The 17,500-nt window shown below is 38.4% G+C and overlaps 1 protein-coding gene across 1 annotated transcript in view; it reads right to left on the reverse strand.

The window, feature by feature from the left end:
* LOC133621877 (slit homolog 1 protein-like) overlaps window positions 1-17,500 on the reverse strand; it is a 134,299-nt gene that overhangs the window by 36,936 nt on the left and 79,863 nt on the right. Inside the window, exons 18-20 of the mRNA XM_061984299.1 lie at window positions 15,816-15,959; window positions 15,543-15,686; window positions 4,262-4,431 (exon numbers count right to left, since the gene is read on the reverse strand). Of these exons, the coding sequence (XP_061840283.1) occupies window positions 4,262-4,431; window positions 15,543-15,686; window positions 15,816-15,959 (458 nt within the window). The remainder of the gene's footprint in view (window positions 1-4,261; window positions 4,432-15,542; window positions 15,687-15,815; window positions 15,960-17,500) is intronic.

Here is a 17,500-nt window from a genome sequence, read left to right on the forward strand (position 1 = left end):
CAAAACCACTGGGAAATATCCCACTTTCACTTGAACATCCAGTGCTGCCTTCAAGACCACTGGGAAATATCCCACTTACACTATAACTGTCCAGTGCTGCCTTCAAGATCAATGGGAAATATCCCACTTACACTTGAACAATCCAGTGCTGCCTACAAGACCACTGGGAAATATCCCACATACACTTGAACAGTCCAGTGCTGCCTTCAAGACCACTGGGAAATACCCCACTTTCACTTTAACAGTCCAGTGCTGCCTTCAGGACCACTGGGAAATATCCCACATACACTTGAACAGTCCAGTGCTGCCTTCAAGACCACTGAGAAAATCCCCCATATACTTGAACAGTCCAGTGCTGCCTTCAAGACCACTGGGAAATATCCCACTTACATTTGATCAGTCCAGTGCTGCCTTCAAGACCACTGGGAAATATCCCACTTACACTTGAACAGTCCAGTGCTGCCTTCAAGACCACTGGGAATTATCCCACTTACACTTGAACAGTCCAGTGCTGCCTTCAAGACCACTGGGAATTATCCCACTTACACTTGAACAGTCCAGTGCTGCCTTCAAGACCACTGGGAAATATCCCACTTACACTTGAACAGTCCAGTGCTGCCTTCAAGACCACTGGGAATTATTCCACTTACACTTGAACAGTCCAGTGCTGCCTTCAAGACCACTGGGAAATATCCCACTTACACTTTAACAGTTTAGTGCTGCCTTCAAGACCATTGGGAAATATCCCACTTACACTTGAACAGTCCAGTGCTGCCTTCAAAACCACTGGGAAATATCCCACTTACACTTGAACAGTCCAGTGCTGCCTTCAAGGCCACTGGGAAATATCCCACTTACACTTGAACAGTCCAGTGCTACTTTCAAGACCACTGGGAAATATCCCACTTACACTTGAACAGTCCAGTGCTGCCTTCAAGACCACTGGGAAATATCCCACTTACACTTGAACAGTCCAGTGCTGCCTTCAAGACCACTGGGAATTATCCCACTTACACTTGAACAGTCCAGTGCTGCCTTCAAGACCACTGGGAAATATCCCACTTACACTTGAACAGTCCAGTGCTGCCTTCAAGACCACTGGGAATTATCCCACTTACACTTGAACAGTCCAGTGCTGCCTTCAAGACCACTGGGAAATATCCCACTTACACTTTAACAGTTTAGTGCTGCCTTCAAGACCATTGGGGAATATCCCACTTACACTTGAACAGTCCAGTGCTGCCTTCAAAACCACTGGGAAATATCCCACTTTCACTTGAACATCCAGTGCTGCCTTCAAGACCACTGGGAAATATCCCACTTACACTATAACTGTCCAGTGCTGCCTTCAAGATCAATGGGAATTATCCCACTTACACTTGAACAGTCCAGTGCTGCCTTCAAGACCACTGGGAAATATCCCACTTACACTTGAACAGTCCAGTGCTGCCTTCAAGACCACTGGGAATTATCCCACTTACACTTGAACAGTCCAGTGCTGCCTTCAAGACCACTGGGAAATATCCCACTTACACTTTAACAGTTTAGTGCTGCCTTCAAGACCATTGGGGAATATCCCACTTACACTTGAACAGTCCAGTGCTGCCTTCAAGACCACTGGGAAATATCCCACTTACACTTTAACAGTTTAGTGCTGCCTTCAAGACCATTGGGAAATATCCCACTTACACTTGAACAGTCCAGTGCTGCCTTCAAAACCACTGGGAAATATCCCACTTACACTTGAACAGTCCAGTGCTGCCTTCAAGGCCACTGGGAAATATCCCACTTACACTTGAACAGTCCAGTGCTGCTTTCAAGACCACTGGGAAATATCCCACTTACACTTGAACAGTCCAGTGCTGCCTTCAAGACCACTGGGAAATATCCCACATACACTTGAACAGTCCAGTGCTGCCTTCAAGACCACTGGGAAATATCCCACTTACACTTGAACAGTCCAGTGCTGCCTTCAAGACCACTGGGAATTATCCCACTTACACTTGAACAGTCCAGTGCTGCCTTCAAGACCACTGGGAAATATCCCACATACACTTGAACAGTCCAGTGCTGCCTTCAAGACCACTGGGAATTATCCCACTTACACTTGAACAGTCCAGTGCTGCCTTCAAGACCACTGGGAAATATCCCACTTACACTTTAACAGTTTAGTGCTGCCTTCAAGACCATTGGGGAATATCCCACTTACACTTGAACAGTCCAGTGCTGCCTTCAAAACCACTGGGAAATATCCCACTTTCACTTGAACATCCAGTGCTGCCTTCAAGACCACTGGGAAATATCCCACTTACACTATAACTGTCCAGTGCTGCCTTCAAGATCAATGGGAAATATCCCACTTACACTTGAACAATCCAGTGCTGCCTACAAGACCACTGGGAAATTTCCCACATACACTTGAACAGTCCAGTGCTGCCTTCAAGACCACTGGGAAATACCCCACTTTCACTTTAACAGTCCAGTGCTGCCTTCAGGACCACTGGGAAATATCCCACATACACTTGAACAGTCCAGTGCTGCCTTCAAGACCACTGAGAAAACCCCCCATATACTTGAACAGTCCAGTGCTGCCTTCAAGACCACTGGGAAATATCCCACTTACATTTGATCAGTCCAGTGCTGCCTTCAAGACCACTGGGAAATATCCCACTTTCACTTTAATAGTCCAGTGCTGCCTTCAAGACCACTGGGAATTATCCCACTTAAACTTTAACAGTCCAGTGCTGCTTTCAAGACCCCTGGGAAATATCCCACTTACACTTTAACAGTTTAGTGCTGCCTTCAAGACCACTGGGAAATGTCCCACTTACACTTGAACCGTCTAGTGCTGCCTACAAGACCACAGGGAAATATCCCACACACACTTGAACAGTCCAGTGCTGCCTTCAAGACCACAAGGAAATATCCCACACACACTTGAACAGTCCAGTGCTGCCTTCAGGACCAATGGGAAATATCCCACTTACACTTGAACAATCCAGTGCTGCGTACAAGACCACTGGGAAATATCCCACATACACTTGAACAGTCCAGTGCTGCCTTCAAGACCACTGGGAAATACCCCACTTTCACTTTAACAGTCCAGTGCTGCCTTCAGGACCACTGGGAAATATCTCACATACACTTGAACAGTCCAGTGCTGCCTTCAAGACCACTGAGAAAATCCCCCATATACTTGAACAGTCCAGTGCTGCCTTCAAAACCACTGGGAAATATCCCACTTACATTTGATCAGTCCAGTGCTGCCTTCAAGACCACTGGGAAATATCCCACTTTCACTTTAACAGTCCAGTGCTGCCTTCAAGACCACTGGGAATTATCCCACTTACACTTTAACAGTCCAGTGCTGCTTTCAAGACCCCTGGGAAATATCCCACTTACACTTTAACAGTTTAGTGCTGCCTTCAAGACCACTGGGAAATGTCCCACTTACACTTGAACTGTCTAGTGCTGCCTACAAGACCACAGGGAAATATCCCACACACACTTGAACAGTCCAGTGCTGCCTTCAAGACCACAAGGAAATATCCCACACACACTTGAACAGTCCAGTGCTACCTTCAGGACCAATGGGAAATATCCCACTTTCACTTTAACAGTCCAGTGTTGCCTTCAACACCACTGGGAAATATCCCACTTTCACTTTAACAGTCCAGTGCTGCTTTCAAGACCCCTGGGAAATATCCCACATACACTTTAACAGTTTAGTGCTGCCTTCAATACCACTGAGAAATATCCCACTTACACTTGAACAGTCTAGTGCTGCCTACAAGACCACAGGGAAATATCCCACACACACTTGAACAGTCCAGTGCTGCCTTCAAGACCACAAGGAAATATCCCACACACACTTGAACAGTCCAGTGCTGCCTTCAGGACCAATGGGAAATATCCCACTTACACTTTAACAGTCCAGTGTTGTCTTCAACACCACTGGGAAATGTCTCACTTACACTTGAACAGTCCAGTGCTGCCTTCAAGACCACTGGGAAATATCCCACATACACTTTAACAGTCCAGTGCTGCCTTCAAGACCACTGGGAAATATCCCACTTACACTTGAACAGTCCAGTGCTGCCTTCAAGACCACTGGGAAATATCCCACTTACACTTACACGGCCAAAATGAAATGACTTTGCAGGCCAGATTAAATGACCAAGCAGGCCAGATGTGGCCCCGGGGCCCTGGGTGTGACACCTGTGTTCAAGAGGAAACCTAACATGATGTGGGAGATTCTTACCAAGGTCTTGGCAGCGAAAGTCTGGCACGGCCACGTCCTGCAGAGGGATCTCCCGCAGGAAGGCGGGGCCTTGGCAGCGAGGATTGCCGGTCACGATTCGCCGGCTCCGAAGCCACGCCCCAAACCAGGAGAGGCGACAGTCACAGTTGAAAGGATTGGCCAAGAGGTTCCTGTGAGGACGGATGCAGGGTTAACAGCGTTAACAAGAGGTTCCTGTGAGGACGGATGCAGGGTTAACAGCGTCTACTTGTCTTCCTGGCTCTCAACCAAGGCCCACACGTTTCCTCCCCTCTCCCTCATATCGCCTGCGTTTGCTTCTTGGTCTTCTTTGGCTGGCAGACCTTTAAGGTACCAAAGCCACCACAAGTGATTGACGGATGGGCGGGGATGTGCGCACTCACACTGTTGTGGCTTTGAAGCGAATCGGATAACATTTTGGAGAAGCTTTCCGCTCTGCAAGGCGAAATTATGATACATTTTAGAGTTGGAATGGAAAGCCATTGGAACGTGTCTGCTCGCCCTTCCACATTTTTCGTCCGATTCAAACCGTTCCAACTTCAAACTGTTCAGCCTATTGGGAAATCGCGGGCTTTCCCTTGACAAATTCCAAAAATTCCCAGATTTCCCGGAATTCCGGGTTTTCCGGGACATTTTTCCCATTGAAAATGAATTGGCCATTTTTCAAACTTACACCATTTCCACATTTTTCAACCAATTCAAACCATTCCACCTTCAACATATTCAGGAATTGTGTGCTCACCTTCAACAACTTAAAAAAAAAAAATTCCCGGAATTCAATTCAAACCATTCTACCTTCAACATATTCAGGAATTGTGTGCTCACCTTCAACAACTTAAAAAAAAAATTCCCGGAATTTCAAGAATTCCCATTTTCCAGGCACATTTTCTCCATTCAAAATGAATTGTCTATTTTTTAAACTTCCACAATTCCCACATTTTTCAATTGATTCAAACCATTCCACCTTCAACATATTCAGGAATTGTGTGCTCTCCTTCAACAAATTTTTTAAAATTCCCGGATTTCCAAGAATTCCCAGTTTCCAGGGACATTTTCCCTATTCAAAATGAATTGTCCATTTTTTAAACTTCCAAAATTCCCACATTTTTCAACCGATTCAAACCATTCCACCTTCAACATATTCAGGAATTGTGTGCTCTCCTTCAACAATTTAAAACAATTCCCGGATTTCCAAGAATTCCCAGTTTCCAGGGACATTTTAATCAATTTTTAAACTTTCACAATTCCCACATTTTTCAACGGATTCAAACCATTCCACCTTCAACATATTCAGGAATTGTGTGCTCTCTTTCAACAATTAAAAATAATTCCGGGATTTCTAAGAATTCCTTGTTTCCAGGGACATTATCCTCATTCAAATTAATTGTCCATTTTTTAATCTTCCACAATTCCAACATTTTTAAACCGATTCAAACCATTCCACCTTCAACATATTCAGGAATTGTGTGCTCTCCTTCAACAATTTAAAACAATTCCCGGATTTCCAAGAATTCCCAGTTTCCTGGGACATTTTAATCATTTTTTAAACTTTCACAATTCCCACTTTTTCAACGGATTCAAACCATTCCACCTTCAACATATTCAGGAATTGTGTGCTCTCTTTCAACAATTAAAAATAATTCCGGGATTTCTAAGAATTCCTTGTTTCCAGGGACATTGTCCTCATTCAAATTAATTGTCCATTTTTTAATCTTCCACAATTCCAACATTTTTAAACCGATTCAAACCATTCCACCTTCAACATATTCAGGAATTGTGTGCTCTCCTTCAACAATTTAAAACAATTCCCGGATTTCCAAGAATTCCCAGTTTCCAGGGACATTTTAATCAATTTTTAAACTTTCACAATTCCCACTTTTTCAACGGATTCAAACCATTCCACCTTCAACATATTCAGGAATTGTGTGCTCTCTTTCAACAATTAAAAATAATTCCGGGATTTCTAAGAATTCCTTGTTTCCAGGGACATTGTCCTCATTCAAATTAATTGTCCATTTTTTAATCTTCCACAATTCCAACATTTTTAAACCGATTCAAACCATTCCACCTTCAACATATTCAGGAATTGTGTGCTCTCCTTCAACAGTTTAAAACAATTCCCGGATTTCCAAGAATTCCCAGTTTCCAGGGACATTTTAATCAATTTTTAAACTTTCACAATTCCCACTTTTTCAACGGATTCAAACCATTCCACCTTCAACATATTCAGGAATTGTGTGCTCTCTTTCAACAATTAAAAATAATTCCGGGATTTCTAAGAATTCCTTGTTTCCAGGGACATTGTCCTCATTCAAATTAATTGTCCATTTTTTAATCTTCCACAATTCCAACATTTTTAAACCGATTCAAACTATTCCACCTTCAACATATTCAGGAATTGTGTGCTCACCTTCAACAATAAAAAAAAAATGCCCGGATTTCCAAGAATTCCCAGTTTCCTGGGACATTCTAATCATTTTTTAAACTTTCATAATTGCCACATTTTTTAACCGATTCAAACCATTCCACCTTCAACATATTCAGGAATTGTGTGCTCTCCTTCAACAATTTAAAACAATTCCCGGATTTCCAAGAATTCCCAGTTTCCAGGGACATTTTAATCAATTTTTAAACTTTCACAATTCCCACTTTTTCAACGGATTCAAACCATTCCACCTTCAACATATTCAGGAATTGTGTGCTCTCTTTCAACAATTAAAAATAATTCCGGGATTTCTAAGAATTCCTTGTTTCCAGGGACATTGTCCTCATTCAAATTAATTGTCCATTTTTTAATCTTCCACAATTCCAACATTTTTAAACCGATTCAAACTATTCCACCTTCAACATATTCAGGAATTGTGTGCTCACCTTCAACAATAAAAAAAAATGCCCGGATTTCCAAGAATTCCCAGTTTCCTGGGACATTCTAATCATTTTTTAAACTTTCATAATTGCCACATTTTTTAACCGATTCAAACCATTCCACCTTCAACATATTCAGGAATTGTGTGCTCTCTTTCAACAATTAAAACAAAATTCCCCGATTTCAAAGAATTCACAGTATCCAGGGACATTTTCCCCATTCAAAATTAATTGTCCATTTTTTAAACTTCCACATTTCCCACATTTTCAACCAATCAAAACCATTCCACCTTCAACATATTCAGGAATTGTGTGTTCTCCTTCAAACCTTTAAAGAAATTCCCGGATTTCCAATAATTCCTGGATTCCAGGGACATTTTCCCCATTCAAAATGAATTGGCCATTTTTCAAACTTCCACCATTTCCACATTTTTCAACCGATTCAAACCATTCCACCTTCAACATATTCAGGAATTGTGTGCTCTCCTTCAACAATTTAAAACAATTCCCGGATTTCCAAGAATTCCCAGTTTCCAGGGACATTTTAATCAATTTTTAAACTTTCACAATTCCCACTTTTTCAACGGATTCAAACCATTCCACCTTCAACATATTCAGGAATTGTGTGCTCTCTTTCAACAATTAAAAATAATTCCGGGATTTCTAAGAATTCCTTGTTTCCAGGGACATTGTCCTCATTCAAATTAATTGTCCATTTTTTAATCTTCCACAATTCCAACATTTTTAAACCGATTCAAACCATTCCACCTTCAACATATTCAGGAATTGTGTGCTCTCCTTCAACAATTTAAAACAATTCCCGGATTTCCAAGAATTCCCAGTTTCCAGGGACATTTTAATCATTTTTTAAACGTTCACAATTCCCACTTTTTCAACGGATTCAAACCATTCCACCTTCAACATATTCAGGAATTGTGTGCTATCTTTCAACAATTAAAAATAATTCCGGGATTTCTAAAAATTCCTTGTTTCCAGGGACATTGTCCTCATTCAAATTAATTGTCCATTTTTTAATCTTCCACAATTCCAACATTTTTAAACCGATTCAAACCATTCCACCTTCAACATATTCAGGAATTGTGTGCTCTCCTTCAACAATTTAAAACAATTCCCGGATTTCCAAGAATTCCCAGTTTCCAGGGACATTTTAATCAATTTTTAAACTTTCACAATTCCCACTTTTTCAACGGATTCAAACCATTCCACCTTCAACATATTCAGGAATTGTGTGCTCTCTTTCAACAATTAAAAATAATTCCGGGATTTCTAAGAATTCCTTGTTTCCAGGGACATTGTCCTCATTCAAATTAATTGTCCATTTTTTAATCTTCCACAATTCCAACATTTTTAAACCGATTCAAACTATTCCACCTTCAACATATTCAGGAATTGTGTGCTCACCTTCAACAATAAAAAAAAATGCCCGGATTTCCAAGAATTCCCAGTTTCCAGGGACATTCTAATCATTTTTTAAACTTTCATAATTGCCACATTTTTTAACCGATTCAAACCATTCCACCTTCAACATATTCAGGAATTGTGTGCTCTCTTTCAACAATTAAAACAAAATTCCCCGATTTCAAAGAATTCACAGTATCCAGGGACATTTTCCCCATTCAAAATTAATTGTCCATTTTTTAAACTTCCACAATTCCCACATTTTCAACCAATCAAAACCATTCCACCTTCAACATATTCAGGAATTGTGTGTTCTCCTTCAAACCTTTAAAGAAATTCCCGGATTTCCAATAATTCCTGGATTCCAGGGACATTTTCCCCATTCAAAATGAATTGGCCATTTTTCAAACTTCCACCATTTCCACATTTTTCAACCGATTCAAACCATTCCACCTTCAACATATTCAGGAATTGTGTGCTCTCCTTCAACAATTTAAAACAATTCCCGGATTTCCAAGAATTCCCAGTTTCCAGGGACATTTTAATCAATTTTTAAACTTTCACAATTCCCACTTTTTCAACGGATTCAAACCATTCCACCTTCAACATATTCAGGAATTGTGTGCTCTCTTTCAACAATTAAAAATAATTCCGGGATTTCTAAGAATTCCTTGTTTCCAGGGACATTGTCCTCATTCAAATTAATTGTCCATTTTTTAATCTTCCACAATTCCAACATTTTTAAACCGATTCAAACCATTCCACCTTCAACATATTCAGGAATTGTGTGCTCTCCTTCAACAATTTAAAACAATTCCCGGATTTCCAAGAATTCCCAGTTTCCAGGGACATTTTAATCATTTTTTAAACGTTCACAATTCCCACTTTTTCAACGGATTCAAACCATTCCACCTTCAACATATTCAGGAATTGTGTGCTATCTTTCAACAATTAAAAATAATTCCGGGATTTCTAAAAATTCCTTGTTTCCAGGGACATTGTCCTCATTCAAATTAATTGTCCATTTTTTAATCTTCCACAATTCCAACATTTTTAAACCGATTCAAACCATTCCACCTTCAACATATTCAGGAATTGTGTGCTCTCCTTCAACAATTTAAAACAATTCCCGGATTTCCAAGAATTCCCAGTTTCCAGGGACATTTTAATCAATTTTTAAACTTTCACAATTCCCACTTTTTCAACGGATTCAAACCATTCCACCTTCAACATATTCAGGAATTGTGTGCTCTCTTTCAACAATTAAAAATAATTCCGGGATTTCTAAAAATTCCTTGTTTCCAGGGACATTGTCCTCATTCAAATTAATTGTCCATTTTTTAATCTTCCACAATTCCAACATTTTTAAACCGATTCAAACTATTCCACCTTCAACATATTCAGGAATTGTGTGCTCACCTTCAACAATAAAAAAAAATGCCCGGATTTCCAAGAATTCCCAGTTTCCTGGGACATTCTAATCATTTTTTAAACTTTCATAATTGCCACATTTTTTAACCGATTCAAACCATTCCACCTTCAACATATTCAGGAATTGTGTGCTCTCTTTCAACAATTAAAACAAAATTCCCCGATTTCAAAGAATTCACAGTATCCAGGGACATTTTCCCCATTCAAAATTAATTGTCCATTTTTTAAACTTCCACAATTCCCACATTTTCAACCAATCAAAACCATTCCACCTTCAACATATTCAGGAATTGTGTGTTCTCCTTCAAACCTTTAAAGAAATTCCCGGATTTCCAATAATTCCTGGATTCCAGGGACATTTTCCCCATTCAAAATGAATTGGCCATTTTTCAAACTTCCACCATTTCCACATTTTTCAACCGATTCAAACCATTCCACCTTCAACATATTCAGGAATTGTGTGCTCTCCTTCAACAATTTAAAACAATTCCCGGATTTCCAAGAATTCCCAGTTTCCAGGGACATTTTAATCAATTTTTAAACTTTCACAATTCCCACTTTTTCAACGGATTCAAACCATTCCACCTTCAACATATTCAGGAATTGTGTGCTCTCTTTCAACAATTAAAAATAATTCCGGGATTTCTAAGAATTCCTTGTTTCCAGGGACATTGTCCTCATTCAAATTAATTGTCCATTTTTTAATCTTCCACAATTCCAACATTTTTAAACCGATTCAAACCATTCCACCTTCAACATATTCAGGAATTGTGTGCTCTCCTTCAACAATTTAAAACAATTCCCGGATTTCCAAGAATTCCCAGTTTCCAGGGACATTTTAATCATTTTTTAAACGTTCACAATTCCCACTTTTTCAACGGATTCAAACCATTCCACCTTCAACATATTCAGGAATTGTGTGCTATCTTTCAACAATTAAAAATAATTCCGGGATTTCTAAAAATTCCTTGTTTCCAGGGACATTGTCCTCATTCAAATTAATTGTCCATTTTTTAATCTTCCACAATTCCAACATTTTTAAACCGATTCAAACCATTCCACCTTCAACATATTCAGGAATTGTGTGCTCTCCTTCAACAATTTAAAACAATTCCCGGATTTCCAAGAATTCCCAGTTTCCAGGGACATTTTAATCAATTTTTAAACTTTCACAATTCCCACTTTTTCAACGGATTCAAACCATTCCACCTTCAACATATTCAGGAATTGTGTGCTCTCTTTCAACAATTAAAAATAATTCCGGGATTTCTAAGAATTCCTTGTTTCCAGGGACATTGTCCTCATTCAAATTAATTGTCCATTTTTTAATCTTCCACAATTCCAACATTTTTAAACCGATTCAAACTATTCCACCTTCAACATATTCAGGAATTGTGTGCTCACCTTCAACAATAAAAAAAAATGCCCGGATTTCCAAGAATTCCCAGTTTCCTGGGACATTCTAATCATTTTTTAAACTTTCATAATTGCCACATTTTTTAACCGATTCAAACCATTCCACCTTCAACATATTCAGGAATTGTGTGCTCTCTTTCAACAATTAAAACAAAATTCCCCGATTTCAAAGAATTCACAGTATCCAGGGACATTTTCCCCATTCAAAATTAATTGTCCATTTTTTAAACTTCCACAATTCCCACATTTTCAACCAATCAAAACCATTCCACCTTCAACATATTCAGGAATTGTGTTCTCCTTCAAACCTTTAAAGAAATTCCCGGATTTCCAATAATTCCTGGATTCCAGGGACATTTTCCCCATTCAAAATGAATTGGCCATTTTTCAAACTTCCACCATTTCCACATTTTTCAACCGATTCAAACCATTCCACCTTCAACATATTCAGGAATTGTGTGCTCTCCTTCAACAATTTAAAAAAATTCCCAGATTTCCAATAATTCCTGGTTTCCAAGGACATTTTTCCCATTCAAAATGAATTGTCCATTTTTTAAACTTCCACAATTCCCACATTTTTTAACCGATTCCAACCATTCCACCTTCAACATATTCAGGAATTGTGTGCTCACCGTCAAAACCACAAAGAAATTCCCGGATTTCCAATCATTCCTGGTTTCCAGGGACATTTTACCCATTCAAAATGAATTGTACATTTTTTAAACTTCCACAATTCCCACATTTTTCAACCGATTCAAACCATTCCACCTTCAACATATTCAGGAATTGTGTGCTCACCTTCAAAACTGTAAAGAATCCTTCAACAAGTAAAAAAATTCCCGGATTTCTAGGAATTGTCTGTTTCCAGGGACATTTTCCCCATTCAAAATGAATTGTACATTTTTTAAACTTCCACAGTTCCCACATTTTTCAACCGATTCAAACCATTCCACCTTCAACATATTCAGGAATTGTGTGCTCTCCTTCAACAATTTAAAAAAATTCCCAGATTTCCAATAATTCCTGGTTTCCAAGGACATTTTTCCCATTCAAAATGAATTGTCCATTTTTTAAACTTCCACAATTCCCACATTTTTTAACCGATTCCAACCATTCCACCTTCAACATATTCAGGAATTGTGTGCTCACCTTCAAAACTGTAAAGAAATTCCCGGATTTCCAATCATTCCTGGTTTCCAGGGACATTTTACCCATTCAAAATGAATTGTACATTTTTTAAACTTCCACAATTCCCACATTTTTCAACCGATTCAAACCATTCCACCTTCAACATATTCAGGAATTGTGTGCTCACCTTCAAAACTGTAAAGAATCCTTCAACAAGTAAAAAAAAATCCCGGATTTCTAGGAATTCTCTGTTTCCAGGGACATTTTCCCCATTCAAAATGAATTGTACATTTTTTAAACTTCCACAGTTCCCACATTTTTCAACCGATTCAAACCATTCCACCTTCAACATATTCAGGAATTGTGTGCCCTCCTTCGACAATTAAAAAAAAATCCTGGATTTTTAGGAATTCCTTGTTTCCAGAGACATTTTTCCCATTCAAAATGAATTGTCCATTTTTTAAACTTCCACAATTCCCACATTGTTGAACCGATTCAAACCATTCCACCTTCAACATATTCAGGAATTGTGTGTTCTCCTTCAAAACTTTAAAGAAATTCCTGGATTTCCAATAATGCCTGGTTTCCAGGGACATTTTCCCCATTCAAAATGAATTGGCCATTTTTCAAACTTCCACCATTTCCACATTTTTCAACCGATTCAAACCATTCCACCTTCAACATATTCAGGAATTGTGTGCTCTCCTTCAACAATTTAAAAAAATTCCCAGATTTCCAATAATTCCTGGTTTCCAAGGACATTTTTCCCATTCAAAATGAATTGTCCATTTTTTAAACTTCCACAATTCCCACATTTTTTAACCGATTCCAACCATTCCACCTTCAACATATTCAGGAATTGTGTGCTCACCTTCAAAACTGTAAAGAAATTCCCGGATTTCCAATCATTCCTGGTTTCCAGGGACATTTTACCCATTCAAAATGAATTGTACATTTTTTAAACTTCCACAATTCCCACATTTTTCAACCGATTCAAACCATTCCACCTTCAACATATTCAGGAATTGTGTGCCCTCCTTCGACAATTAAAAAAAAATCCTGGATTTTTAGGAATTCCTTGTTTCCAGAGACATTTTTCCCATTCAAAATGAATTGTCCATTTTTTAAACTTCCACAATTCCCACATTTTTTAACCGATTCCAACCATTCCACCTTCAACATATTCAGGAATTGTGTGCTCACCTTCAAAACTGTAAAGAAATTCCCGGATTTCCAATCATTCCTGGTTTCCAGGGACATTTTACCCATTCAAAATGAATTGTACATTTTTTAAACTTCCACAATTCCCACATTTTTCAACCGATTCAAACCATTCCACCTTCAACATATTCAGGAATTGTGTGCCCTCCTTCGACAATTAAAAAAAAATCCTGGATTTTTAGGAATTCCTTGTTTCCAGAGACATTTTTCCCATTCAAAATGAATTGTCCATTTTTTAAACTTCCACAATTCCCACATTTTTTAACCGATTCCAACCATTCCACCTTCAACATATTCAGGAATTGTGTGCTCACCTTCAAAACTGCAAAGAAATTCCCGGATTTCCAATCATTCCTGGTTTCCAGGGACATTTTACCCATTCAAAATGAATTGTACATTTTTTAAACTTCCACAATTCCCACATTTTTCAACCGATTCAAACCATTCCACCTTCAACATATTCAGGAATTGTGTGCTCACCTTCAAAACTGTAAAGAATTCTTCAACAAGTAAAAAAATTCCCGGATTTCTAGGAATTCTCTGTTTCCAGGGACATTTTCTCCATTCAAAATGAATTGTACATTTTTTAAACTTCCACAGTTCCCAAATTTTTCAACCGATTCAAACCATTCCACCTTCAACATATTCAGGAATTGTGTGCCCTCCTTCGACAATTAAAAAAAAATCCTGGATTTTTAGGAATTCCTTGTTTCCAGAGACATTTTTCCCATTCAAAATGAATTGTCCATTTTTTAAACTTCCACAATTCCCACATTTTTCAACCGATTCAAACCATTCCACCTTCAACATATTCAGGAATTGTGTGCTCACCTTCAAAACTGTAAAGAATCCTTCAACAAGTAAAAAAATTCCCGGATTTCTAGGAATTCTCTGTTTCCAGGGACATTTTCTCCATTCAAAATGAATTGTACATTTTTTAAACTTCCACAGTTCCCAAATTTTTCAACCGATTCAAACCATTCCACCTTCAACATATTCAGGAATTGTGTGCCCTCCTTCGACAATTAAAAAAAAATCCTGGATTTTTAGGAATTCCTTGTTTCCAGAGACATTTTTCCCATTCAAAATGAATTGTCCATTTTTTAAACTTCCACAATTCCCACATTGTTGAACCGATTCAAACCATTCCACCTTCAACATATTCAGGAATTGTGTGTTCTCCTTCAAAACTTTAAAGAAATTCCTGGATTTCCAATAATGCCTGGTTTCCAGGGACATTTTCCCCATTCAAAATGAATTGTCCATTTTCTAAACGTCCACAGTTCCCGCATTTTTCAACCGATTCACACCATTCCACTTTTAACACATTCAACTCATCCTAGACATTCAAACTACCATTTTTCCATTGTCAACAAATTTCCAGGAATTCCTGGGTTTTTTGTAACCCTATTTCCAACTGTTTTTCGGTTGAATACACCTTTCACATTTCTCATCCCATTTCAACTGTTCCACCGTCAAAACATTCCTCTTAGTCAGGACAAAAAAACCAAGTTGGTTGAGGAACTGGAAAAATTCCAGAAATTCCAAAATACAATTTCTCTTAAAAAACTGTTACCACAGGAACATTTCTTGGCAAGGTCATGCAGTAAGCACACCCAGTGAGACCATTGTAGTGAAAGACCTTTGAATCCGTCACAAGCCTCAAGTTTTGTATGTCGTAATATGTGCTTATGTTGATTGAGGTTTTTTTCCGGTCCCAAACATACCTTAACTTCCTATATCTGTGTGTGTGTGCGTGTGTGTGTGTGTGTGTGTCACTGACAGAGTGGAGAGGTTGGGCAGCGTGTCAAAGGTCCCAGGCAAGATGGCGCTCAGCTGGTTGTCGTAGAGAGACAACAGACGCACGTTGGTCAGGCCTGTGAAGCTGCCGTTGTGGAGACACCTGATCTTGTTGTTCCTCAACATCCTACATACACACACACACACACACACACGGATACACACACACACGGACACACACACGTAAAAACAAAGAGTGTAGTGGTTAAGAGTGTTGTTGCCAGGTGTGCAAAGACGAAAGGTGACAAAGTCTCACAGCATGCGGAGTCCTTGCATGCCACGGAACATGTTTCCCCGGACGGACTCCAGGTGATTGGCGGTCAGATGGAGCTCCGTCGCCGAGGAGGCGCCATCAAACGCTCCGTCCTCGATCTCTGAGATCTTGTTGTTGCTCAGATTGCTGGAGGGGAAAACACCACATAAGTATAAATATATAAACATATATTTTAATACATGTATATACATGTATTAAAAAAAAAAATATATATATATATATATATATATATACACATGTATGTTGTATATGTACATTTATACATAAACATAATTTATGTATAAACATATGCATATATACATTTATATATATACAAATACATATATACACAAATACATATACACACATTTATTTATACATACATATAAACATGTATATATACATACATATATGCATACATATATTATACAAATATATTATATACACATATATATACATATAAATATGTACATTATATATACTTATATACATTATATACACATACGTATATACATTATATACACATACATTTCTATACACATTATATACACATTAATTCATTATATACACATACTGTATATACCTACATACATATCGACATATATGTGTATATATAGATAAATATTATATATATACAAGTATATGTATATATATATATATATATAATATATATATATATATATATATATATATATATATATATATATGTATGTATATATATATATATATATATGTCTTAATAAGGTTATCCAAAAAATAGTGCTCGATACCGTAGTAGAGCGCAATATATGTATGTGTGGGAAAAAAATCACAAGACTATTTCATCTCTACAGGCCTGTTTCATGAGGGGGGGTACCCTCAATCAAATCTCCTGACGATTGAGGGTACCCCCCCTCATGAAACAGGCCTGTAGAGATGAAATAGTCTTGTGATTTTTTTCCCACACATATATATATATATATATATATATATATATATATATATATATATATATATATATATATATATACATAAACATATATATATATGTATACATCAAATCAAATCAAATCAACTTTATTTATAAAGCACATTTAAAATGTACCACAGGGGTAGCCAAAGTGCTGTACAATGGACAGGTTAAAAGATAAAACGAGTACCGAGCAAACAACACAACACAAACAGAACACGATAAAGAAATAAAAATAGAATAAATAAAAACATAAAAACAGGTTCACAGCAGGTGTATTATGGGGCGCCATTGCAGGATGGATATCACTCAGTGTTAAAAGCCATGGAATAAAAGTATGTTTTTAAGAGAGATTTAAAAACAGGAAGAGAGGAGGCTTGTCTAACACTCAGGGGTAGGTCGTTCCAGAGCTTGGGAGCAGCAATGGCGAAAGCTCTGTCACCTCTAAGCTTCAGCCTTGTGTCAGGGACCGTCAACAGCAGCTGATCGGCTGATCTTAAGGATCGGGTGGGGCAGTAAGGCTGAAGGAGGTCGGAGAGATAGGTTGGCGCGAGGTTGTTTAGACATTTAAAAACAAATAAAAGGAGTTTAAAATTGATTAGGTAACGCACAGGGAGCCAGTGAAGGGACGCTAAAATAGGGGTGATGTGCTCACGTCTGCGGGTCTGTGTTAGCAGACGAGCAGCAGAGTTCTGTACGAGCTGCAGGCGGGCGAGGGAGGCCTGGCTAATGCCAACAT

Source organism: Nerophis lumbriciformis, linkage group LG25, assembly GCF_033978685.3.
Source record: "Nerophis lumbriciformis linkage group LG25, RoL_Nlum_v2.1, whole genome shotgun sequence".
Classification (NCBI taxonomy): domain Eukaryota; kingdom Metazoa; phylum Chordata; class Actinopteri; order Syngnathiformes; family Syngnathidae; genus Nerophis; species Nerophis lumbriciformis.